The 27,968-nt window shown below is 38.9% G+C and overlaps 1 protein-coding gene and 1 long non-coding RNA gene across 2 annotated transcripts in view; one reads left to right on the forward strand and one right to left on the reverse strand.

Annotated features, from left to right (window-relative positions):
• OTUD6B (OTU domain containing 6B) overlaps window positions 1-11,147 on the reverse strand; it is a 14,655-nt gene extending 3,508 nt beyond the window's left edge. The window contains exons 1-4 of the mRNA XM_010862029.1: window positions 10,953-11,147; window positions 10,160-10,311; window positions 7,621-7,701; window positions 1,602-1,914 (exon numbers count right to left, since the gene is read on the reverse strand). Coding sequence (XP_010860331.1) covers window positions 1,602-1,914; window positions 7,621-7,701; window positions 10,160-10,311; window positions 10,953-11,034 — 628 coding nt within the window. The 5' untranslated portion in view covers window positions 11,035-11,147. The remainder of the gene's footprint in view (window positions 1-1,601; window positions 1,915-7,620; window positions 7,702-10,159; window positions 10,312-10,952) is intronic.
• A 150-nt stretch (window positions 11,148-11,297) lies between these two features.
• LOC105004420 lies at window positions 11,298-13,477 on the forward strand. The gene is made up of 2 exons (XR_827214.1): window positions 11,298-11,418; window positions 11,527-13,477. It is a non-coding gene; the product is annotated as an uncharacterized LOC105004420 (long non-coding RNA).
• The last annotated feature ends 14,491 nt before the right edge of the window (window positions 13,478-27,968 follow it).

Below are 27,968 nucleotides of genomic sequence, written 5' to 3' on the forward strand. Positions count from 1 at the left end.
ACTTTCCAAACTCTTCTGTTGGAAACAGATCAGAATACAGCACTTTTTAGAATTCATATTAGATCCCTTTTATAACTCCCACAATGCCTGATGAAACTGCCCAAGTTACGAACTTCCTCCTTCTCCACCTACATCCTCCAGAATTTAATCCATTTCCCAAATCCAAACTTAACTCACTCCAACTTTCCATCTAAGAGCAAAGCAATTCATCTCTGTTTCTCTCCCTCAACCTGAGGTCTAGCAATCTCAACTAAATTATAAGCCTACCTCTCTCTTGATCCAAGCACTGACCCCAAAACTGCCACCACATTCACACTGTAAAATCCAAATCTGCATCTGAAAGAATATGCTAAAAGATTAAAAGATGCATCCTCTGTAAAACGGGCTTCACTATAAAACCCTATAAGAAATGTGAGAAGAGAATTAAAGTACAAATGAGTTGAAACTCCTTTCCCATGACTATTTGATGACAGTGACAGTGACATCAAACAGTGCCTACATATTTTGGAAATATTTATTATTCTAGCCAAAAAAAGGTCTTCCTGTATCAGGCTTGAGAGGAGGTAGAAGACCTAACTTCAGAGTTTATAATGGCATATCTTGAGCATACACACTGCTGTTATACAGAAAGTTAAAGTCAGAAAAAACACTAATACCCTTGGTGTTTAGAGGAAGAGGAAAAACAAATATGGGCATCTGGGAGAAAACACGTCCCGTGTGCCCATCTTATTCACTGTCTCACATTCCCAGTGATGAGAACAGTGCATCAGCATGCTGCAGCCCTCAATAAACATTGACTGAAGGACTGGGGATAATTACAGCTTTGTCTTTTTCTTTGATTCACCAAGCTGAGGTATCACCTCCTCTCCCCTGCCCTACAACTAGCACAGCTGGGGACTTCATTAAACAAAAGTCAACCCTAGCCTTCCCCTCTTCAATCCACCCTGAACATACGACTTACTCTCAGGGAATACTGCCACGTCTGCTGTCTTATCTCAAGGACTAACTTTTTCTCCCTTACTCCCCTTTCACTTTCAGAAACTTTTCAAATTTTTACTTGTTTCCTCCTTTATTTGCTAGTTATGCATTTTTTTTTAACTTTCCCAACTATCAAAGATATTATACAGAATAATAAGGCAGGTTTTGCAGTCAAATTCTGCCTGAATATTATGACTTATCAAAAATAAAATTAAATCTTCCAAAGTACAGGATAAGAGGAGGAATTAGTTTTCCTAACCATTCTCTACTGATCATCTTCAGACCCGATACTTGCAGAGACTAGACAAAGCTTAACTTTGTGAAATATGAAATTATTTACACACTTTTTAAACTAGTAATATGAACCCTATTCCTATTTTTATCTTAAGATTAATATTTCAACTACAAAATAGTTAAGTACTTAAAAAGATCTTGATAAACAAAAATGTGCTCTCATCTACTAAAGTGATAGAAAATAATTTTGCCTAAATGTTAGATGTTTTTCCCCCCATAGGACTATTCAGGCTTTCTCTTTTTTTTCATTCTCAGTTACAGAAACCGCTTTACTTAATAACCATCACAGCTACAACAGCAACAAGACGTAGCAGAGAAAAATAAATTACCTGGAGTATACATTTCTCCTGTATTAGGATTTGTTAAAAATGGCAGAAAGTCTTCCACATGACTCTGCATATAGTTAGCAGTCTGACATCTTAAGGCAGCCACAGTCAGAACGCCGTTCTGCTCTTTCAGCTGATCTTCAATGGCTCTATACATACAGTGCCCATCAGATGGAATCTGTTTAATTTCCAACTGTCTAGCTGCCAATATTTGAGCAAGTTTTTCACTTTCTACATGTCTAGCTCCGGTTAAGTTTTCAATTTCAGCTTCGGCTATCCTTTCTTCCCGCTCCTTTTCCAATGCAGCCTTTTTGTCCTATGCAGAGGGTAAAATGTAGGAAAGTTAATTCCTAATAATTAAGACTCGTTTACATTTATCATGGGGACAGAAATATAAGATTCTCAAAAACATTTTTCTCCCTTCTCCCACAAGCACTATGAGATAGATGATCTCATCACCTGTAGAATTTTCTATACTGTGAACTCTTCTAAAGGCAAACAATATTTCTCATCTGTGCGTACCCAGCACTGAGCTCTGTCTTGGAACAAAAGAAGGCTCTCAAATTTTTCTGTGAAGTCTGTCTGAAACTACATGCCAAGTTTCTAAAAACTTGACTTACTGATTTCAAAGTACTATGGTAGATTGAGCTGTCCTAGGCCTTAAAGTAACATCATTATCATACTTAAGTCCAAGCTTTATAACTTATTATTCCACCAGTGAGGTCTTAATGTGCTAGATCACCAGTTCATGAGCAAGGCATTACTTTGCTCAGGTCTTTAGAAGGGTATAGCAGCTCTACTTAGCTGGCATTTAACAAAAATGTCCACATACAAACACACACACATTTAGCTTAAGTAACAGATAAAAACATTCTTCTCTATTAAAAAAAATTATTACAGATAATCTAAAGTCCCCCTTAAGGACCACTGCCAATCTCTCAGGGCCTGCTCTAGAGATATGATATGTATCCCTCTATAGATTTTTTCCTATGCATTTTAATAAGTACAGATGTACTCATAGAAAATCTATAGAAAACAGTATTTTAACAAAACTGCTATCATACATTACAGTCTTCAACTTGCTTTCCTTCTATTCAAATTTCCTAAGAAATCTTCCCATGCCAACATATGCAAAGATGGGATGAGGAGAAGGTTAAGAGAGATTTATGACATGAAGGATGGAAAGGAAGTAGAGTGGGAAGGCTAGGAAAAAGAGAGAAAATTCCTGACACTTGGAATAACAAGGATCAAAAGACAGAAAGCACTGTACGCTTCATTCATGGCTGAACACAGTTCATATAGCTAGAATACCAGAGAAAAGTGTCAAGAGATGAGGTGGGAGGCGAAAGACGGTGCATAGTTAATAATATGAAAGTCTACGCATACATAGTTCAAAAAGCACCAGAAGGACATCCATACAACAGTGCTTTTCTCTGCATGGTAGGGTTACAAAGTAAGTTTTGTTTTGTGTGTGAGCCTGCATGTGTGTGTATGTGAACATGTTTCCGAATCCCCACGATTCCTTTTGGGTACCACGGTATCTTCCCAGGTGGCTCAATGGTAAAATGTCAATGCAGGAGATGGGATTCGATCCCTGGGTCAGGAAGATCCCCTGGAAGAGGAAATGGCAACCCACTCCAGTACCCTTGCCTGGAAAATTCCACAGACAGAAGAGCCTGGCAGGCTACAATCCATGGGGTCACAAAGCATCAGATACAACTGAGCACGCAGCACATGTGCCTGCCTGTGCGTGTGAACAGCTCTCTAGCTGTCCATGGTATGTTTTATTTGTATGCTGAGAGCAAATATTTTCAACTTAAGAGAATAAAAAGTTAAACTACATTCTAAAATTTTGATGTACTGATACCAAACTACAGTGAAGGATTTGGATAAACCAAGAAAAAGAAGATACAGGTAAAAATTTTTATATCCCCAGCTCTAACCTTTCCTTAAGGGCAGAAAATATGAATGGAAAGGCAAATTTCAATTTGATTTAATGCCACCTGCTTCTACTATATGCTTGTTATATGCCATGCCAGATAAAGCTAGTGCTTCCTAAGTTACCTGATTCAAAAGCACATTATCTTAATAAAACATAAACCTATTTAAATGTTTTCTTTCCAACTCAAACCATGCCAAATGTAACATGATACAATTTATTTCACAGCATATCTGCAAGTGTGGATCACAGTGGCATAAAACCTTAAAACACAAGGTGGCACTATTACTTTAAAAGACCACAGAAAACACTTTTCAGAGGGGAGAGGAAGAATAAGCACCGTGAATATCATCTAAGCCAAAACCCCTCATTTTCCTCTTCTGAGGAAAGGAAGATTTCCAGAACAGCATGAAGAAAGATTTCCAAAGGCCTTAGAGTTGGTTAGAAGCTGAGCAGGGACCAGGGACAACACAGAGAGCTCCTTCTATCCAGGCACCTGAATCAAAGTTGGAGCAGATGGGAGCTGGAGTTAATGATGTCAAGCACTACCGGAAAACTGGAACTTTACACTATCTGTAAAACCTTAATTTAAGCCTCTAAAATACTCATCCAAGAATCTCATTTTTTTTCCCTCATGCTCTGCTTCAATATTACAAAGCAACTGTATTTCCTTTCCAGGACACCAGGTAAAAAACACACAGGATTGTTTTCCCAACATTCTTCTACTATATGAAGTTTTCCAATGGCAGTTTTCCAATGGCATGAGCAATTTTCATTTTACAGCCCTAGTCCTAGAGATAGAATGGCATCAATAAACTCTAATGAAAATGTATGTAAGATGAAAATAGCACAATAGCACAATAACTCAAAAATACACTGTCAGTAAAACTAGAGTCATTCTGGTATACCAACAGCAAAAACAAATCTGAAGATAAATCTTAAGAGCTGGGAACTAGTGCAGCAGTTGTAAACTTTTAGCATGCCACTGAGACAGCTTGAGCCTCCTCAGCTTTCTTGTTTATAATATAAAGAAACTGAAGGAGATCTCATTCCAGCTCTCAAATTTCAAATTTTTGGAACCCAGTTCTACGTTCTATTTCAGGCTGTTTCTACCATACCAATGAGTTTTCACTGAAGCTGTCTGAGATAAATAAAATACTCCCTATGCTTTTCTAAATTGAAAATATGGGTTTTGCTCTTAAGATATCCCAGTAATAAGTCTGCATAAAATTTTGCATGTTTTTCTACCAGAGAGTTGTATCTCTCCCAAAGATAAACATCATTAGTTAACTGACTTTTCATTCCTTGGTGCCTCTGGATGGGCAGGAGTGGGGAGTGGGGTGGGAAGTAGTTCAATATAAGTCTAAGACCCAATTATCTACCCTTGTTTTCAGGTCCCATTTTCTCAAATACTATAAACTCAGTGTTTTCTGCTCCAAAATCCTATTAACACAACAAAGCAGGAAGAAACTTTGGGCGTTACTTATGTGGGTGTTTTCTCTGTCAAGTGTTGACTTGGCAGAGAAGTGTTGCCAATCTGCTGACTATAAAAATATACATTTTTTGACACTTTAGCTGGAAAAAGTATGCATTTCAGCTATGCAATATTTTAGAAGTAACAAAACGTTTGAGAAAGGTAAGCCTTTGTTTTGTTGCCTAAGGGACAAGGTAGAGTGAACAAATTTTGATAGAAAGGAGTTGTATCGTTTTCTAGAACTAAATAGTTGCTACTCTAATAAGATACAGGGGCTTCCATGGTGGCTCAGACAGTAAATAGTCTGTCTGCAATGCAGGAGACCTGGGTGGGAAAGATCCCCTGGAGAAGGAAATGGCAACCCATTCCGGTATTCTTGCCTGGGAAATCCCAGAGGAGCCTGGCGGACTGCAGTCCATGGTGTTGCAAAGAGTTGGACACGACAATGACTGAGCACACACACTCTAAGTTATGTATATACTATATACTACTATACACTAAGCAGAGTCAATTCCAGCAAATATTTTGTTATGCAAAATTTCTGCCCTTCACTTCTGACCTATAGAAAATAGATGACAATTATAAGACTATAACAGAAAGAACATATGTCGTTAAGTAGAGAGCTGGTGAATTAGATAACCTCTGCTGCTGCTAGGTCACGTCAGTCGTGTCCGACTCTGTTCGACCCCATAGACGGCAGCCCACCAGGCTCCCCCGTCCCTGGGAGTCTCCAGGCAAGAACACTGGAGTGGGTTGCCATTTCCTTCTCCAATGCATGAAAGTGAAAAGTGAAAGTGAAGTCGCTCAGTCCTGTCTGACTCTTAGCGACCCCATGGACTGCAGCCTACCAGGCTCCTCCATCCATGGGATTTTCCAGGCAAGGGTACTGGAGTAGGTCACCAGTGCCTTCTCCAAGATAACCTCTAAATACCATAAAACCTAAATTTCTATGAAGTCTATGAAGTTCACAATAATTACTCAAGAATAAAATTTTACATTAGTACAAGAAATGCTTGACAATTTGCAACTTAAGCAACTTTCAAACAAATTGTCTTAGGTTGAATTTCTTAAGCGGTACACGATGCAGTGCTTAAACACAGTGCAAACAGTATCATTTGTTGGCCCAGCATTCTTCAGGCCTTGTGTTAGGGCTCTGGAAACAGTAAATTATTTAACATTCACAAAAACTCTATGAAGTAGGTACTATTTTCTCCTATTGTATACATGGGCTTCCTTGGTGGCTCAGATGGTAAAGAATCTGCCTGCAATGCTGGAGACCCGGATTCAATCCCTGGGTCAGGAAGATCCCCTGGAGAAGGGAGTATCAACCCACTCTGGTATTCTTGCCTTTAAAATTCCATGGACAGAGAAGTCTGGAGGGCTACAGTCCAAGGGGTGGCAAAGAGTCCAAAGGATCAGACACGGCTGAGCAACTAACACTTCCACTGTCATTTCATACATATGAAACTAAGGCTTAGAAAGGTTAAGAATCTTATCCAAACCACCACAGTGGGATTAAAATCTCCACCTGACTGACATCAATTCCATGTGCAATTAAATGTACATACTAAATTATATTTACTACTAAATTATAAGATACAAGCTAGTTTAAAAATAAACATTTAAATTCTAGAAAACATTGTATTAATAAAAACAATATTTGAGAATAAAAAGACTGGATTTAAACTTCTTGTTCTTTTTCAAAGTGAAAAGCCCTTTCCTATCTAATTGCATTCCCATAATTTTGATATCATAAACTTATTACATCCAATAAATCAGTTTCCTTATAGCTCTTTGATGATGCAAAATTTCATTCTCCCATTTGTTTTTGTGCAAGATGTCTCACTTACTCCAAATAGCCTAACTAAATAATTATATTTCCACCAAATACCAACTATTTAACACGTAGCAGAGTGAATCTTTCCTTCTCTAAATTTTCATCACAACTAACCAATACATATATAACTACATAATCCTGTTAATTTTCTAGGTTCAAATTCTTCTTTTACCACTTAATATCATAGTTTTTAACCAAAACTGTACATCAGAATCACCTGCGCTCACACTCTTCAGATTCTAAATTAAGTCTGGAATAATATATTTGTAAAAAATATCCTTTTCACACCCCCTTTCCTAGATCCACCCTCCTATGAGAACTGCAGACTGGACATATGCCTATTTTCTTATCTATAAAATGAGGATAAGAAATCCTACTTCACAGGATTACTGTCAAGACTAAATGAGATTTCATATAATCTAAAGCCTAATAATAGGGCTTCCCTGGTGGCTCAGAAAGTAAAAGTGTCTGCCCACAATGTGGGAGACCTCGGTTCAATCCCTGGGTCGGGAAGATCTCGTGGAGAAGGAAATGGCAATCCACTCCAGTATTCTTGCCTGGAGAATCCCAAAGACGGAGGAGCCTCGTAGGCTACAGTCTACGGGGTTGCAAAGAGTTGGACACGACTGAGCGAGTTCACTTCAAAGCCTAATAAATGTTAGTTTAGGTCCTTTGGCAAGGGAATTCCCTTTTTTTTTCTATTCCCTTCCAATACAACACCTAAGATAGTATTACACATACAGCACTAATAAATACTAGGCGACTTTCATACCCGTCTCTTTTGTGCTTTTGATATCCGAAGTGGCTGATTCTCAAGAACCAAGTTTGAAATATTAACAGCAACAGAATCGATCTAAAGGAAACAAAAAACATTACCAAGTTAAGGAAAAACACCTTTAAGTTATTATTCAAAGTATTAGATTATTAAATTATTATTGCAAATCACATATTATGTGTCATTCCACAATTCAAATCTGAATAACAGCACTAGATACAATACTAAATGACATGCTTGTATATACTTTCTCTATATTTTAGAGAGAATTTGTCAGGTTCCCAAGAACTTTCCTTATAGCTCTACCAAGACAATGCTTATTTCTGCATGGTTTCCTTCCTTCTCAGAATGCCTACTCCATTCGTATAAATACTTCCTACAAGTGCCAATTCATTCAGCGCGCCACCCTTCCCATCTCTAAATGTTTTACTTTATAGAACATATAAAGTAATATATTACCGTGCTGGCTCAGTTTATACTACTTTCATAACCTCAAAAGTGGGGGCAAAGGCCTTCCTCCATCATAATTAGCCAGAACCTGAGCAGCAATGCTTCTTGACCCTAGTAGAAATTTATTAATTTATAGTTATCATTAAAACATTACAACCAGTCTGAATCATCAAATGACTGTTATATGTTTGCTAAAGAAAACAGATGTTAGACTTATTTACTATCAGGATTAACAGCTAGTATTTTATTACCACAACTATATATTAAGCTAGTTTTTAGGTGACCCATACATGGAACATATCAAAGCCTCTAATAACAAGAGTCAGCAGTCTCTACATCTCTTTGGCCCAAATGATCAAAATGTCAAAATAAGATTAAGACTTCAAAGAGTGAAATAGGATTCTTACAGTTTTTCAGAGGAATGTGCTAAAATTTAACAAACTGCCATACTGAAGGCAAGATACAAAGAAACAACTGGGGAAAAAAAGAGAAAGAAATGACAAAAGAATTCAGATGACATTCTAGAAGAAAACGAGTTTCAGTTAAAATTAAAAAAAGATAATAGTTCAAAGTAGGAGGGGAGTTTGTATTTTAACAGTTGGACAATATGTAGCTTAACAATCAAACATTTTTCACCTTCGAGACCTAGGAAAGAAATCTCACAATTGAAGGGCCTGAAACTAAACTATCTCACTAACAGAAAAGATATGGAGATAATTAGGAATGCCATGACTCTAACAATACAAACATCTGGAAGCATGCCTTGTTACTTGGATTTTAATAAAGTGTGTTAAATGCAAGGAAGGCCAGGATCTTGATGAATGGCAAAAACTTCAAGAAAATAAAACTAAGTTCAATACCTGTAAATTAGTATAAACAAGCCATTTTCCCTGTCAACAGCAGACCAAAAATAAACCAAATAAAATTTATTTATGGTAGATAAAGTCTTGGGCTTCCCTTATAGTTCAGTTGGTAAAGAATCTGCCTGCAATGCAGGAGACCTGGGTTCGATTCCTAGGTTGGGAAGATCCCCTGGAGAAGGAAATGGCATCCCACTCCAGTATTCTTGTCTGGAGAATCCCACGGACAGAGGAGCCTGGCAGGCTACAGTCCATGGGGTCACAAGAGTTGGACCCGACTTAGCGACTTCACTACGACTACTACTACTAGATAAAATCTTGCATAGACATAAGAACTTTTCAACTATCAAAAATGAGAGTGAGATTAGGGAGTCTATGATATTTGACATCTAAAACCCATGAAATAAATTATCACTCTAGATAAAAATTATAACAGAATTCAGTATTTACCTTCTGGAGTAAGACAGCTCTAAATTTGAATTCGGGCTTTGGTACTTAACAGTTGTTATAAATTTAGAAGGAAGTTTTTAATCTCTCTGAATCTGTCTCCCACTTTAAAAATGGTATTATCTACACTTACTTCAGAGGTAACACTGACTAGTGTGTTATTGTGAGAATTATCTGAGAAAATGAATGCAATATGTTAAACAAAGTATGTGGCATACAAAACACTGTGCAGCTATAATGATGAAATACGTATTGGCTGAACTGATGACAGTTAACATGCTCCAATTTACCCAAGAAACATCAGTACATTTCTATTTATTACAACTTGCTCATAAAGCACTTTCATAACTTAAAAAATGATGTCACATTTATTCTATTTCTTAGAAAAATCTTGTGCTTAAACAGCAGTAGTATTTGTATCATATATGTGAAGAAATTGATGCTCGAGAAGATTACGTAAATTTGCCCAGGTTCAAATACTACTTAATAGCAATTCTGACACTAGGAGACTGGTCTTCCACTTTCTTTTGGTAAAGCTTCCTCTAGCCCATTTTATGAATCTGTTCATCTTTGGGGCAGTAGACTTTCTTTGCTGACCTTCCTTAAAAAACACACTACCATATAAATCTGATCACAAAAATAACAATGAAAGGTGATGCCTGAGCATGACTAAGTGCCTTCTTTCCCTCCGGTTTTACGATTTCATAGTTAACCGTGTAACAGAAGTGGCCGACTGTTTTCCGATGTTGTAGACAAGGAGAAACATTAATTTCACATACTTTACTCTCTTTAGAAGTCAACTTCAACTGATCCAGCTCCTCTCTATGTTTCTGTTCCATTTCTGCTTCTAACTTAGCAACATCTTCTGTAAGTTGCTTCCTCCTCTTTTTGTCATTCCTGGGAACAGCATTCTTCATACTCTGTATTTTGGCTGAAAAGCCACCAAAATCATTACGTCAAAAACCCAGGGATTAAGAGGAAATAAGAAATAATAGCAATAAGGAGATGGTAAGAAGAAAAGGATACAGGAAAAAGGTAATTATGAAAGTAAAAAGACAAATTACAAAACAGACAGCTACAGAGAAGAGTCCAGAAGAAGCCGAGACCCTCTCTCAAAAAAATAATAATAATAATAATAACATAACCGTGAGTTTGGTATGGGATAAGGAAAGGGCGGGCGGCGGGGAGGAAACTTAAACGTTTAAATCTTTCAACTATCCTTTCCGAGTCCTTAAAACTGAGGTGAGATATTTCGAAACGCACCCATTAGGGTCAAGCGTCGGTTAACTAGGGCAGGAACAGGAAAGGGGGGGCCTGAGTCCAAGGCGGTGGCTTACAAGGGTTTTCAGAAACCCGCACCCCGGCGGCCTCGCAGGATGGGGGAACGTGGTGCACCCGAAGAGAGGAAGCTTTTGAAGGTCGAGGGGATTAAGGGGGCCTGGGATGTAGGTCACTGGCTAACCTGAAGAACCCTAGAAGGGTTCAGAAGTCCCTCAACGTTCCCCAGAACCGACGCGCCACGCTCCCTTCCCTGGGTCCTGGCGACTCCTGGGTTCCCCACTCCCCCGTCACCTTGCAGCTCCTTCTTCTCTTTGCGATGCCGTCTCACCAGCTGTTCCTCTTCATCAAGCTCCTCAGTCAAGACCGCCTCCATGACGGGTAGGCAGCCCAACACACGCGCTGAGAACCAGAGCCACGGCCTAGGGCCACCTTCCACCTTTCAACCTTCACCCCGCGCGCCATTGGACGCGACTGGCATCCAGCCCCGCCTTAAGGCGGTACAGGAGCGCAAGTAAAGAGGATGCGCGTGCGCACTCCCTTGACCCGCGCTGATTGGGCGGGGCGGCGGGGTGGCTCCGTCAGCTGATGTTTGCATGTGAGCGCTAGTGTATTGTCCCTGACTTGAGGCGTGCAGAGATGACGTAGCTTGAGGCGTGCGGAGATTACGTAGAGAGGAACCGTTTTGGACGTTTGTTTTGTTCGTTAATCAAAACATCTTTCCCTTTTGGTGCCATTGTTCAGAAGAGTTGTTCAAAAGGTAAGAAAGAAAAAACATTTCAACAAAAGCTTGAATAATTCTCATTGGAAATCTTTGTGTTGATTCAGTCAAACAGTAGGGAATTAAGTTCTTTTTCTTATTTTCAAGGTCCTGATACCGTAGGTCCAAAGGAAAACAGCTAATTGAGAAAATGCCGCCTCTTGAAACGAGTATAGCGGTGGAAACAGAAGAGATAGCAAGGATTAAGTATCATATCGCACCAGAGCTTAAAGACCTATGCTTAATGATAAAAATTGCTCTTGTCGGAGCACTTGAAAAGTGTGAGAGAGCTGAGAGAACAGAAATGTTCAAGTCTGATGGGGCACAAAATCGAATTACTGAAGTGAACGCAAAACGAGAAATTTTCACAGCATGCAGAAAAAAGAAAAAGAAAAACAGAAAAAAGAATCAAGTAAAGAGAAGAAGGAAGACCTCGATGACCTGTCCAGGTGATAAAATCTACGCATAATAGGAATACCTGAAACAGAGGACAAAGCAAATGAAGGTCAAACTGTAATTAAGGAACTAACTGAAGAAATATTTTCAGAGTTAACAAACTAGATCTACAAGTAGAAAAGGCTCGAAGGGTGTCATTAAGTTTTAGTGAAAAGAAAGCAGTACCTAGATATATCCTGCTAGTTTTTTTAAATTGGAAGGGTAAAGAAAAAAAGTCCACAAGTATCTCAGAGAAGACAAGCCACTTATAAAAGGATGAAAGTTAGCCTGACCTCACATTTTTCCCTTGCAACTGTAAATGCCAGAAAACAATATCTACAGTTTTCGCTCAGAGGCTCAGTATTATCCTGCTCTTTACGACCCCATGGACTGTCAGGCTCCTTGGACCGTGGGATTCTCCGAGCAGGAATAGTGGAGTGGGGTGCCATTTTCTCCTCCAGAGGATCTTCCCCACCCAAAGATGGAACAGGTGTCTCTTTTGCCTCATTCATTGGTGGCAGGTGGATTCTTTACCACGTGGGAAGCCCATCTATGGTTTTAAGGGAGAATAGTTTTGAACCAATTAGATGTCCTGACAAGTTATTTCTGTACCAAGGCAATTGAAAGCATTCACACATATGCAGAGGCTGAGAAGGTATATCTTTTAAGTACTGCCATTGAAAACTTTGTTAAGTGATGTATTGCAGCCAACAAATAACATGGATTAAAATAATAAGAGTAAGGAAGCAACGGCATAAAAAAATCGGTGTAAGATTTAGTTAAACAGCCTTAAGGTTACAATGTTATATAGAATTATAAAACTAAATGCAAACAAATATGTAAACTGGGTCTAAAATTTCAGCTTATGTCTTTATAAGCTTAAAAGGCATGCTAAATGTTCAATATGTAAAAAAAAAATACTGCTTTATTTGTAGCATGTAAAGATATGCATGTTCTTAAGTTAAACATGTAAAATAAAAGGACTTTGTCACTGTGGACAGAACCTGTAGAATAAAGGCATATCAAATGTTAACCTAACAAAATGGGAAAACCAGTAGCACAGTTTTATTTCCTCTAGTTTTAATTATAGGAGTGGGGAAGTACCAAATTTGTAATGCTAATACTAGTAGTGTAAAAAGAAACTTTATAAATCATTGATTGGGGTGGTAGTGGATTGAAACCTTATTTAAAGTACATCTTGCCTGTGGAAAATCAGTACCTACTGCTTTATGTAGTAGATCATTGTAGGTAAATTTGACAATAAATGCTACAAATAGGACATATTCAAATTGTAGGGGAAGTGGTGAAAAACAGCAAGGAAGCATTAAAATTGGCATAAAATAGATTGATACAGGTACTGCTGAGTTACCACACTCAAACTGGTTAAATATTCCTATTTTAAAAGATTGAAATTGGGTCAAAAATCGATCTATAATCCTGGATACCCACATTTGTAGAAAACCGTAAAAGAGTTTAAAGGTAATGAAAACAATGAGTCATAAGGGAGCAATATTTTTATTAGACAACTCAAGCTATAACATATTTATAAAATATACTGTACAGTTAAGATGTTTTATGTGGTAGATAACATGGCATTCATTGTAAAATAAATGTTCAATGTCTTCCTATGAGTGATAGTTTTACTGATGTATACATGTTTTTAAAAATTGTACATTTATAATTGGTACACTTTATGTACTTAGAATTAGTAAAGTAATCCTTTAAAGAAAATACACATCGCAAAAACTGTTAGACTGTGACTTCAATACTTAAACCATTTAGTAAGCCAAATAAATGAAAAGTTGAGATAATTAAGTAAATAGTTTAGAGGTGTATGTGCATTTACATTATTTTCAAATTGTCCTGAAACATTTCTAAGTGATCTTATACTAGGGTGCAGAGAAAACTTTAATATATTTCTAGAAATCACAAATTATCACATTACAAAAAAGCCTAGGAGCTAAGTTAAATGCTGAAAAATAACATATTTGAAAATTTTTACTGTTACGAAATAGATTATAATAAATGGTGATAATTTAGGAACTGCAACAATAAGAACATTATGTGTTGTATATTCTGGGATGGATGTACAAAAGGCAGGGAGCTAGGAAGGAGAATACTAGGTGAAGAATGGCATATGCACCTAGGAAAGACCTAGTTACTGAACTTTGTAAATTTTGCTACCTTCCAATTCTAAGTAGTGGATTTACTTCAATATAAACTATTCTAAGTGCCACAGTTAACTTCTTGTTCAATTGCTAACTTGTTCAGTTACAACGCCATGGACTGCAGCACACTAGGTTTCCCTGTCCTTCACTATCTCCCAGAGTTTGTTCAAATTCATGTCCTTCGAGTCATTGAGGCCATCCAGCCATCTCATCCTCTGTAGCCCCCTTCTCCTGCCTTCACTCTTTCCCAGCATCAAGGTCTTTTCAAGTGAGTCAGTTCTTTGCATCAGGTGGCCAAAGGATTGGAGTTTCAGGCTTCAGCATCAGTCCTTCTAATGAATATTCAGGACTGATTTCCTTTAGGATGGACTGGTTTCATCTCCTTGCAGTCCAAGGGACTCTGAAGAGTCTTCTCCAGCTCCACAATTCTAAAGCATCCGTTTTTTCAGTGCTCAAGCCTTTTTTACGGTCCAGTGCTCACAGTCTGTAATGACTACTGTAAAAACCATAGTGGCAGATTTTTCACAACTGAATTTTACCATAATGAATTCTAAGGACTTAACAGTTGACTCTTTAAAGAGAGAGAAGCTAAATTCTCAACCCTCACCACCAACCTGCCCCTCTCCCCATCACTGTTTTGTTATTCCTTTCTCAGACATCTATATAATTCTTCTTGCTCTACAATCTATTGAAAAGTATCCTCCTCAGAAAAGCAGCGTGAGCATTGCCTGGGAGCTTGTTAGGAACGTGGTACATCAAGGTAACAGTGGCACAGATTAGATTATGAACTGTATTATTAAGCATCTATAAAGCTCAGTCCACACAGTGCATTGTACATTATGAACATTTAGTAAGTGTTAAATAGTGTTAGAATCTAGAAACAGGTTCGTTCAAGCAGTGTTATTGTATGAGAGATTTTGTGATTAAACTAGGCTGTTGCAGCATCCCTCTTTAAATCAACAATTTGGGCTCATTTTCTAAATATTTCAGATGAGAACTAGTGCTTCTGCTTTTCTTTGTAAAGAGGGAACACAAGGAAAACTTACTGAGCAATCCAAATTTTAAAACGTTGAAGGAGTACAATTTAAAATGGTAGGAAGACAATTTCCCCAGTGGTCCAGTGGTTAGGAATCCACTTCCCAATGCAGGGGATGTGGGTTTGGTCACTATCACAGAACTAAGATCCCACATGCCACACCCACATGCCACAACCACTGGGTGTGCGTGCTCACTCAGCCCATGCACAGAGAAGCCCGAAGAGAAGTCTTTGCACTGCATTGCAACAGGAGAAGCCGCCACACTGCAACAAAGACCCAGAACAGCCCAAAAATGCATAAAAAAGATAAAGGAGAATGAAAGAATGAACCTTTCTCTAGTAAATAAAATAACCATGAAGTAGATTGAAATTAGATATTTCAAGGTTTCTGAATAAAATACGCATTTACAGCAGCTATATATAATTGATAACAGGTAGATAAGAGCATTGGTGATAATTGTAATAGTAGCTTTAGTAAGTTACAGGACTTTTTGACTCGTGAATGATCTATTCCCCTGAAGGCAATATAACACCTTTCTGTTAGCAACGGAAAACCAGACCAGTGATGCTCAAATTTAAATATGCAAACCAGTTGCCTGGGAAGATCATGGTGGTGGTTTAGTCACTAAGTCGTATCTGACTGTTACAATTCCATGGACTGTAGCCCGCCAGGTGCTTCTGTCCATGGGATTCTCCAGGCAAGAATACTGGAGTTGATTGCCATTTCCTTCTCCAGGGGATCTTTCCGACCCAGGAATCAAACCCTGGTCTCCTGCATTGCAGGCAGATTATCAACTGAGCTATGAGGGAAGATCATATTAAGATGCAAATATTGATTCACTAAGTTTAGGGTAAAGTTGAGATTTCTTGTGAGTCCCTGTGGGGTGTTGTTGCTGCCACTTTGAGTACCTACCACACTTTCAAGAAGAAGAATAATAAAAACTATGTTGTATCTACTGTCCATGAAAATGAGGCTCAAAAAAGGTAATTGGCTTAAGACCACATAGTAAGTATCAGAACCAAATGTGACCTCAAGGTCAGTTTATACCATCTATACAATCCTGTCTTCATCCATACTACAACACCTACGTAGAAGATTGTTGTGAGGAAAAAATTTACATAATGAATAAAGCTCATTACTTCAGGTAAGGTACATAGTTCAGAAAATATTGGCTCATGGAGGGGAAAATGAATTTTGTTTGTAACATGTTGAGCATGATTTATGACAGGGACATTTCTGAATAAGTCAGACAGGTATTTAGAAATTCAGGTCCAGAGCCAGAAGAGATGTCATGATTGGAAATTTAGGTTTTAGCTTTCTGACTTGAAGCCGGCATTTGTATCCATCAGAAATCACCCTGGAAACAATGATAGGAAATAGAAGAAAAAGAAAAGGAGGTTAAACCTTAAGGGCTATACCTATATTTGATGGGTAGTTGTTAAAGAAGAATGAAATATATTCAAACTTATAGTTTCAACTGAATTAAACCAAAATAATGCACTACAATCACTGAGTTAAATAATGAGTAGGAGAACATTTTATCTTTAAAGAATTATGCGATGCAGGAGACCTGGGTTCATTCCCTGGATCAGGAAGATCCCCTGGTGAAGGGAATGGCAACCCACTCCAGTATTCTTCCCTGGAGAATTCCATGGACAGAGAAGCCTGGTGGGCTACAGTTCATGCGATCGCAAAGAGTCAGACACAACTGTGCTAACACTTTAGATTTTTTAACTTTATAAAAAATCTGTAGTAGCACACATTATTCCATTATTGATTCTAATTTTGTGATTCACTACTACATGTCTGTATCTAGTTAATTTTTGCAACTGGTGGTAGTTATGTTCTCTAAAGTTTCTTAAGAAACACTGAATTAGTGAATACTATATCACTGTCCCTAGAAGAAATACAGAATTAGGTTTCTACAAGCCTCTGATCACATTACTATCACCAAATGATGGATGCATAACCTTGTTTTAAGATACCTTATTTAGTACTGTTGTTAATTCACTGACATCAAACCCATGGCCAATAGAACTGTAACTCATGGCTTCAGTTAATCTTCATTCAGTTCAGTCCAGCCGCCCAGTCGTGTCTGACTCTCTGTGACCCCATGAACCACAGCACACCAGGCCTCCCTGTCCATCACAACTCCCAGAGTTTACTCAAACTCACTTCCATTGTGTCAGTGACGTCATCCAACCATCTCACCCTCTGTCTTCCCCTTCTCTTCCTGCCTTCAATCTTTCTCAGCATCAGGGTCTTTTCAAGTGAGTCAGTTCTTTGCATCAGGTGGCCAAAGGATTGGAGTTTCAGCCTCAGCATTAGTCCTTCTAATGAATATTCAGGACTGATTTCCTTTAGGATGGACTGGTTGGATCTTCTTGCAGTCCAAGGGACTCTCAAAAGTCTTCTCCAACACCACAGTTCAAAAGCATCAATTCTTTGGTGTTCAGCTTTCTTTACAGTCCAACTCTGACATCCATACATGACCACTGGAAAAACCATAGCTTTGACTAGATGGAACTTTGTCGGCAAAGTAATGTCTCTGCTTTTTACTATGCTATCTAGGTTGGTCATAGCTTTTCTTCCAAGGCACAAGTGTCTTAATTTCAAGGCTGCAGTCACCATCTGCAGTGATTTTGGAGCCCAAAAAATTAAAGTCAGCCACTGTTTCCACTGTTTCCCCATCTATTTGCCATGAAGTGATGGGACCAGATGCCATGATCTTCATTTTCAGAATGTTCAGTTTTAAGCCAACTTCTTCACTCTCCTCTTTCACTTTCATCAAGAGGCTCTTTAGTGCTTCTTTGCTTTCTGCCATAAGGGTGGTGTCATCTGCATATCTGAGGTTATTGATATTTCTCCCAGCAATCTTGATTCCAGCTTCTGCTTCATGTAGCCCAGCGTTTCTCATGATGTACTCTGCATATAAGTTAAGTAAGCAGGGTGATAATATACAGTCTTGACGTACTCCTTTCCCAATTTGGAACCAGTCTGTTGTTCCATGTCCAGTTCTAACTGTTGTTTCCTGACCTGCATACATATTTCTCAAGAGGCAGGTCAGGTGGTCTGGTATTCCCATCTCTTAAGAATTTTCCAGAGTTTGACTTTGCCAAAGTCAAAGGCTTTGGCATAGTCAATAAAGCATAAGTAGATGTTTTTCTGGAACTCTCTTGCTTTTTCCATGATCCAGCAGATGTTGGCAATTTGATCTCTGGTTCCTCTGCCTTTCCTAAAATCAGCTTGAACATCTGGAAGTTCACAGTTCATGTACTGTTGAAGGCTGGCTTGGAGAATTTTGAGCATTCCTTTACTAGCGTGTGAGATGAGTGCAGTTGTGTGGTAGTTTGAGCATTCTTTGGCATTGCCTTTCTTTGGGATTGGAATGCAAACTGACCTTTTCCAGTCCTGTAGCCACTTCTGAGTTTTCCAAATTTGCTGGCATATTGAGTGCAGCACTTTCACAGCATCATCTTTTAGGATTTGCAGTAGCTCAACTGGAATTCTATCACCTCCACTAGCTTTGTTCATAGTGATGCTTCCTAAGGCCCACTTGACTTTGCATTCCAGGACTTGACTTTGCTCTAGGCAGTTAATCTTACCTAACACATATTTTCTCTATGAAGTACTTAAGAACAATACACTACCCTTAGGGACCATTTAAAACAGCAAAATCACTCATAAAAAGCACAAAATTCCAAAAATCACAGTAATTGTATTCTGAGAAGGACACCTGTTTACAGTATGAGAACTGAGACAAGATAGGCTGTCACCTTGTTCCATTTCATCAGGTGACTTTTTTTTTTTTTTTTTTTGCTGCTCTGCACATCAATATGCCATTAGTTCTGATTTCAGAGTTACTAATTTTAGTAAATGAATTCACAATCTGTGAAAAATAAGTATATGCTAACAACCTGCTTTGTTCAGTATTTTTTCAACTTGAGTTTGGGAAGCCATATTTCTACTAATGAAACCTAAAAATTCTGGCTTTTTTTTTTTTTTTTTTTGGTAGAGAGTACAACACTGATGACTGCCACAGATTCAAGGATCAATACAAAGGTTCTGAAGGACTTGTCCATGGTTACCATGAACTGCTCAGCAGACTTTGCTGTATGCTCTTCTGTTGGCACTGAGCCAGAAAATCCAGCTTACTAGCATCATTATTTCATTATCCTCTCTAGGATGGCAGGAGAATATTCCCAATAAGAAACAGGAGGAGTTGAAATCTAAAATACCTGATCCCAACTGTTCATTTTAAAGAACTCGCAGGAGGATTAAACGATGGTATGAATCTATATGCCAAAAAAAATTACAGGAAAATTGAGGGTTTCCATTTTCTGTTTGGTTGGCGAGACTGCAACTATTTATGAAATGAGATTGATAGTCAGGGGTCACAAATTACCTCAGCAGGGTTACACACAGCAGAAGGGAAGTGGGCCTTAGTTTTTATTAGTTGGCAATTTTGAGCCAGTCATCCTAAAGACTAATGATGATAAAAAGGAAAATAAAATAATATTTCTTAGTCTATGTGGGCTGCCATAACAAAATACCATAGACTGGGTAGCTTAAACAACATTTATTTCTCACTGTTCTGGATGCTGACAAGTCCAAGGTCAAAACGCCAAGAGATTCTGTTTCTGATGAGCACTCTCTCCCTGACTTGTAGACAGCAGCCTTCTCATTGTTTCCTGATGTGTTTCAGGGTGAGGAGAAGGGAGGGAAAGATACAGGAATGGGAGAGAGAATGTGCTCTCTGGCATCTTCTTGTGCTGTGCTTAGTCGCTAGCTCAGTTGTGTCCAATTCTTTGCAATCCCATGGACTATAGCCCGCCAGGCTCCTCTGTCCATGAGGATTCTTCAGGCAAGAATACTGGAGTGGGTTGCCATGCCCTCCTCCTCCAGGGGATCTTCCCAACCCAGGGATCAAATCCAGGTCTCCCACATTGCAGGCAGATTTTTTGCCATCTGAGCCACCAGGGAAGCCCAAGAATGCTGGCGTGGGTAGCCTATCCCTTCTCCAAGGGAACCTCCCAACCCAGGAATTGAACTGGGGTCTCCTGCTTTGCAGACAGATTCTTTACCAGCTGAGCTACCAGGGAAGCCCCTATTGACCCTGGAAAGGTCAATTTTCATTCCAATCCCAAAGAAGGGCCGTGCCAAAAAATGTTCAAACTACCCAACAATTGCACTCATTTTGCATACTTGTAAGGTTATGCTCAAAATCCTTCAAGCTAGGCTTCAGCAGTATGTGAAATGAAAACTTCCAGATGTACCAGTTGGGTTTAAAAAAGGCAGAGGAACCAGAGATCAAATTGCCAACATTCATTGGATCACAGAGAAATCAAGGGAATTCTAGAAAAATATCTGCTTCATTGACTATGAGAAAGCCTTGACTATATGGATCACAACAAACTGTGGAAAATTCTTCAAGAGATGGGAATACCAGACTACCTTACCTGTCTCCTGAGAAACCTGTATGCAGGTCAATAAGCAACAGTTAGAACTTTATAGGGAATAACTAACTGGTTCAAATTTGGGAAAGGAGTATGTCAAGACTGTGCATTGTCACCCTGTTTATTTAACTTATATGCAGAGTAGATGATGTGAAATGCCAGGCTGGATGACACTCAAGCGGGAATCAAGGTTGCTGGGAGAAATATCAACAACCTCAGATATGCAGATGACACCACTCTATTGGCAGAAAGTGGAGATGAAGTAAAGAGCCTCTTGATGAAGGTGAAAGAGGAGAGTGAAAAAGTTGGCTTGGAACTCACCATTCAAAAAACTAAGATTATGGTATCTGGTCCCATCACATCATGGTAAATAGAAGGGGAAAAAGTGGGAGTGGTGACAGATTTTACTTTCTTGCACTCCAAAATCACTGCAGATGGTGACTGCAGCCATGAAATTAAAAGACACTTGCTCCTTGGAAGAATAGGTGTCAAACCTAGACAGCTTATTAAAAAGGAAAGACATCACTTAGTCAGCAAAGATTCATATAGTCAGAGCTATGGAATTCGCCTGCAATGCAGGAGACCCCAGTTTGATTGATAGTTCAGGAAGATGCTGGAGAAGGGAAAGGCTACCCACTGCAGTATTCTTGGCCTTCCCTTGTGGCTCAGCTGGTAAAGAACCCCCCTGCAATGCAGGAGACCTGGGTTCAATCCCTGGGTTGGGAAGATCCCCTGGAGAAGGGAAAGGCTACCCACTCCAGTATTCGTCCATGGGGTCACGTCAGACAGGCAAATCTGATTGAATTAAGGTTCCACCCTTATCACCTCATTTAATTACTTCCTTATGCAGCCATACCAGAATTAGGAAGCTCCCTTGGAGAAGGAAATGGCAACCCACTCCTGCATTCCCGCCTGGGAAATCCCATGGACAGAGGAGCCTGGAGGGCTATAGTCCATGGGATCACAAGAGTCGGACATGACTTAGCTACTAAATTACCACCACCACATATGAATTTAGCGGGGAAACCAAGACTAAACAACCACCACCACCAGTTAAACCTACAGCAAAATGGGAAGGCCATGCATTTTGAGACGCGCAGCCCTAAGCAACTACTAGTTTACCAACACTGAGCCCTTAGGCAGCAACCTGCCTACTCAGCTATTATACACTAAATATTTTATAATAATAAAAACATGGAATGAAAATCAACTTGGAAGTTTGAGTTTAAGAGATTTTTGTATTCTAAAAAAATATTTTAACTGAACTTCTACACAGTTTTCTTTAAAGAAGAACTGCAGATATTCAATTAATTTCCATCATATGCCTTCTATGATTGCTAAAATGGGCACAGTGCTCTATGATTATAAAGTCTTTATATATTATTACTATTTTAAAATCTCAGTTCACTAAGATAAGAAAAAACTATTACCATCATCAATCCTATGCTAGAGATGGGTCCAAGTGATTTGAAATGGAGCAAATAATACAATAGTGATGAAATGATCAATAAATTATTTCAGTATATCAATATATCAGTATATTCAATATATCAATAAATTATTTACACTTTTGAAGGTAGCATAATAATTTATACCAAACCAACTACTTAATCTCTTGAAATTTATCCTGGATAACAATAGAAGAGTATGTGAAAATCCATAAAAATTAGAGACAATGTGTATGTCCAGGTATAAGATGTTAGTTACATACATTAATGTGTAACTGTTAAGAAGAGAGAGCTCTCTACTGATGGATAAAGGAAAGGGTCTCATGACATACAGGAAAGAAAAAGTCTAAATAAAAGTCAAAAGCAGATATAATAATACTTCTTTTACGTTTTTTTTAATGTTCAATGTCTTTGTCTCTCCATCTATCTAGAAAATGTAGAAAAATATTTGGATATTGCAAATTTAACAGTACCTACATCTGAGTGGTAGCCTTTTGGATAATTTTTTATTTCTTTATCTTTCATCAGCATGTTCATGTTAACAGAAAAATAAAGTTATTTTACCTTTTTAATTAAAATATTTCTGCAGAAATTTTGAACAAATTGTAGATGATGATAAGTGTTACCCACCATGCAAGGATGTCCTGAGAACAGGATATTTCTTACTGGAAGTTACTTTTAAATTACTTTTCATATTTAGATGATATAAAATATATATATAAATTTCTGCTTTTTGTTCACTTGCAGTAAAGCATTTTTAATACTGCATATTTTCCCATAACATAAGACAACTGTCAAAACCATCACTTTTCAGCCTGTAACTTGCTTACTTTCTAAGTAATATTGGACACCATTGACTATCCCTCCTGTCCACACTTCTACTCAAACATGAATAAGCCTGCCCTTGTCCCTCTACACAAAACAAAACCAAAAGCAATGTGCCCTCCCCACCTAGCTTTCCTATTGCCTTGCTTAACCTGCTTCATGCTAACAGTTATCACTATGCAGAATACATATATATACACTTCCTTCAGCGTCGTCTGTCTCCCCCTTGGCCTCTGTGACACAGCCTCTCCTGCTTTTTCTCCTTTGCTGTTTCTCTATCACTCACTACGATTTGCTGGATGCCTTTGGGTTCTGTCCCAAGCACACCTGTCACTCTTTACTCTTCCTGCCAATTTCGTTTCCCACAGCTGTAACCACTGCATCTATGTGCCAACTGAACCTGTCTTCCAAGTGCCAGGCTCAGACGTACATACACAGCTTCCTGGCTGACTTCACTTGGATCGCCCCACAGGCACTTCAGACTTAATGTACTTAAAGTCCTCTAAGTCTGTCCTCCAGATTTTTTGGTTTGGTTTTTTTTCTTTTTTGAAAAAATTTACATATTTTCAGGATTTTTTAAGAACTCATTAAATGGCATCACTCCATATCTTAGAAAACCCCACCTGTTTTTGTTCCTGCATTCACGTCTGATCCCATCTACTCCCAATCCCAGACCTTAGCAATTTTGATCTTTTTCTCTGTTTCTTCTTGCCACAGAAGTTTTTCTCAAGGTACTTTTACAAATTGGGAAAAATACAAATTTTTTAAAGCTAGCCTTCTATTCAGGTAAAAATGCATACGTTTCACTTTGTCAAAGATGCCTCGAAACCTACATGGCATCCCTGCCATCAACTATATAGCACCTCTCTCAAGGCACTGCCAATCGCTTTACCTGCTGTCCCCTGCTTCCTCTCTGATAGCATCTTCTTTTAACCTTTTATCTTTTTAAAGCTTTATCCATTGAGGTATAATTGACATACAGTAAATTATAACAAATCAATCAATAAATAACACCACTGTCCTCAGTTACTTACATCAAAAACCTGGGTATCCCTCTTGCACTTTTGGTGGGAATGTAAACTGATATAGCCACTAAGGAAGGCAATATGGAGATTCCTTTAAAAACTAAGAATAAAACTACCATATGACCCAACAATCCCACTACTTGGCATATGCCCTGAGAAAACCATAATTGAAAGAGACACATATACCCCCAGTCTAGCACTATTACAATAGATAGGACATGGAAGCAACCTGGATATTCTCTGACAGATGAATGTTATCAGCTGTGGTACATGGATATGATGGAATACCTCTCAGCTATAAAAAGGAACACATTTGAGTCAGTGCTAATGAGGTGGATGAACCTAGAGCCTATTATACAGAGTGAAGTAGGTCAGAAAGAGAAAAACTAGTATTGTAGATTAACATATATGAAGAATCTAGAAAGAGGGCACCGATGGACCTGTTGTCAGGGCAGTGATGGAAATACAGACGTAGAGAACAGACTTATGGACGTGCGAGCGGGGGAAGGAGAGGGTGTGACAAATGGAGAGAGTGGCGTGGGAACATATAGACTGCGTGCGTCCATGGAGTACTTGTGTCTGACTCTTCACAACCCTATGGACTGTAGCCCTCCAGGCTCCTCTGTCCGTGGGATTCTGCTGGCAAGAATTCTGGAGTGGGTTGCCATGCCCTCCTCCAGGGGATCTTCCCAGCCCAGGGATCAAACCCACATTCTTATGTCTCCTGCATTTACCACTAGTGCCACCTGGGACACCCACCATGTACACTATCGTATGTAAAATGGGCAGCCAGTGGGAATTTGCTGTATGACTCAGGGAACAAACTGGGGCTCTGGGACAGCCTAGAGCGGTGGGAGGTGGAGGGAGGTTCAAGAAGGAGGGGTCATATGTAGACCTATGGCAGATTCATGTTGATGTATGGCAGAAACCAACACAATATTGTAAAGCAATTATCCTTCAATTAAAAAAAAAAAAAAAACCCTGGGTATCATTCTTGACTACTTTACTTACAACAAATCATTGTCTTACTTTTTAACTATATCTTATATCAACCCACTTTCCTCAACTTTCACTGGCACCTGTCCAAGTCTGAGCCTTAAACACTTCTCACCTGTACTACAAAAACATGCTGCTCTCGTGTTTATTCTTTATAACACAACAGAGTGATCTTTAAAAATTCAAGCCGTATTTAAGATTTCCAACTCTTTAGTTTTTCAATAAGTGTGTAGCTTTTAGCTTGCTTCTCAGGGCCATCACCAGTCTCATCCCATGCCACACTCTGTTACAATCTGATTAAGCCATCTGGAATTTGGTATCTTGAACTACCATGCTTTTTTTTCCCAGGAATGGAATACCTTTGGAAACAGTGATTTCTCAACACTGCAAATATAGATCTGTTATCACTCTCTCACCACACTATCTAAAGTAATTCACAATCTTATACATTCATTCTCTATTGCAAGTGCCTTATTTTTCTTCTTTGTAATATTTTTGTCTTCTCTGAATCCTGCACTTAGATATATTTCCATGAAGCATGGACTAACTAGATCTGTCTTCTTCGTGTGTGTTCTCATTACCTAGTATGGTGCCTGGTATATAGAAGCCCTTCAGTAAACATTTTAATAAATCAAACTTGAACTGATAATCACTTAGCAATAGTAAACGCAGATAAAAGAGCATTTAAGGTTTCTCTTATCTTTGAATTCAACAGTTATAGAAATATCTTCTTACATTTTACCTTCACTATTTCTCAGCCGTGATTATAAGATGAAAGATCAGATCTTGTCTCATCAATGAGCTTTTACCCAATGGCAAATAATAGAATGCCATTAAATAAAAAGAAACACCTTAAAGAACTTTCTCTTTTGGTCTTTTAACTTTCTAGAACGTCTTCTGATTTATATTCTGTTTTACTTTGTTCAAATATTTTAAGTTACAATGTTTCAAAATCTCACATTTTCATTTCTTGCCCATTTCTGAATCCTTTTTGCTAAATTACTTTTCTTCTTCTTTCATGAAAATTTTTCTTTAACCTATCATTAAAAAAAAAAAAAAATCCCTCCATGGATCACAGCCTTGCGGTGGCAAAAGGACTTGCATAACTCAACGAAGCTGTGAGCCATGGCATGCAGTGCAACTCAAGATGGACGGGTCACAGTGAAGAGTTCTGACAAAACATGGTTCACTGGAGGAGGGAATGGCAACCCACTCCAGGATTCTTGCCAAGAGAACCCCATGAACAATATGAACAGGCAAAAAGTTATGGCACCAGAAGATAAGCCTCACAGGTCAAAGGGGTCCAATATGCTACTGGGGAAGAGTGGAAGGCAATTACTAAGAGCTCCAGAAAGAAGCTGGTGGGTCTAAGCAGAAATCACGCTCAGTTGTGGATGTGTCTGGTGATGAAAATAAAGTCTGATGCTGTAAGGAACAACACTGCATAGGAACTGGGAATGTTGGGTCCATGAATGAAGGAAAGTTGGACGTGGTCAAGCAGGAGATGGCAAGAGTGAACACTGACATCTTAGGAATCAGTGAACTAAAATGGATGGGAATGGGTGAATTAATTCAGATGACCATTATGTATACTAATGTGGGCAAGAATCCCTTAGAAGAAACAGAGTAGCCCTCATAGCCAACAAAAGAGTCCAAAATGCAATACTTGGATGCAGTCTCAAACAGAATCATCTCAGTTTGTTTCCAAGGCAAATCATTAAACACCACAGTAATCCAAGTCTATGCCCCAACCACTAATGCCAAATAAAGCTGAAGTTGATTTATTCTATGAAGACCTAAAAGAACTTCTAGAACTAACACCATAAAAGATGTCCTTTTCTCCATAAGGGATTGGGATGCAAAAGTAAAAAGTCAAGAGATACCTGGAGTAACAGCCACGTTTGGCCTTGGAGTACAAAATGAAGCAGGGCAAAGGCTAACAGTTTTGCCAGGAGAATACACTGGTCATAGCAAACACCCACTTCCAATAACACAAAAGATGACTCTACACATGGGCATCACCAAATGGTCAATGCTAGAGTCATATTGATTATATACTTTGCTGCTAAAGATGGAGACTGTCTATACAGTCAGCAAAAATAAGACCTGGATCCGATTGTGGCGCAGATCATGAGCTCCTTATTGCAAACTTCAGGCTTAAATTGAAGAAAGAAGGGGAAACCACTAGGCCATTCAGATAGGTAGGTTTAGCCACTCAGTCATGCCCTACTCTTTGCTACCCCATGTACTGTAGCCTGCCACACTCTTCTGTCCATGGGATTCTTCAGGCAAGAATACTGGAGTGGGTTGCCATGCCCTCCTCCACAGAATCTTCCCTATGCAGGAATTGAGTGCAGGGTCTCCTGCACTGCCCTGAGCCACCAGAGAAGACCTGGACCATTCAGGTATGAACTAAATCAAATCCATTATGATTATACAGTGGAAGTAATGAATATATTCAAGGGATTAGACCAGAAGAACTATGGACAGAGGTTCGTAACATTGTGCAGGAGGCAGTGATCAAATCATCCCCAAGAAAAAGAAATGCAAGAATACAAAGTGGTTGTGTGAGAAGGCTTCACAAATAGCTGAGAAAAGAAGAGAAGTGAAAGGCAAGGGAGAAAGGGAAAGAGGAATCCAAGTAAATGCAGAGTTCCAGAGAATAGCAAGGAGAGATAAGAAGACCTTCTTAAATAAACATTGCAAAGAAATTGAGGAAAACAACAGAATAGGAAAGACTAAAGATCAGAGACCTCATCAAGAAAATTGGAGATATCGACAGAGCCTTTAATGCAAGGATGGGCACAATAAAGGACAGAAATGGTAAGGAACTAATGGAAGCAGAAGAGATTAAGAAGATCTGTCAAGAATGCACAGAAAAATGAAAGTCACTTAGTTGTGTCTGACTCCTTGTGACCCCATGGACTATACAATTCATGGAATTCTCCAGGCCAGAATACTGGAGCGGGTAGCCTTTCCCTTCTCCAGGGGATCTTCCCAACCCAAGGATTGAACCCAGGTCTCTCACACTGCAGGTGGATTCTTTACCAGCTGAGCTACATGAGAAGCCCAAGAAAAACGGAGTGGGTAGCCTATCCCTTCTCCAGCAGATCTTCCCAACCCCGGAATTGAACCAGGCTCTCCTGCATTACAGGTGGAT

The sequence above is a fragment of the Bison bison genome, unplaced genomic scaffold (genome assembly GCF_000754665.1).
Source record: "Bison bison bison isolate TAMUID 2011002044 unplaced genomic scaffold, Bison_UMD1.0 scf7180017858048, whole genome shotgun sequence".
Classification (NCBI taxonomy): Eukaryota; Metazoa; Chordata; class Mammalia; order Artiodactyla; family Bovidae; genus Bison; species Bison bison.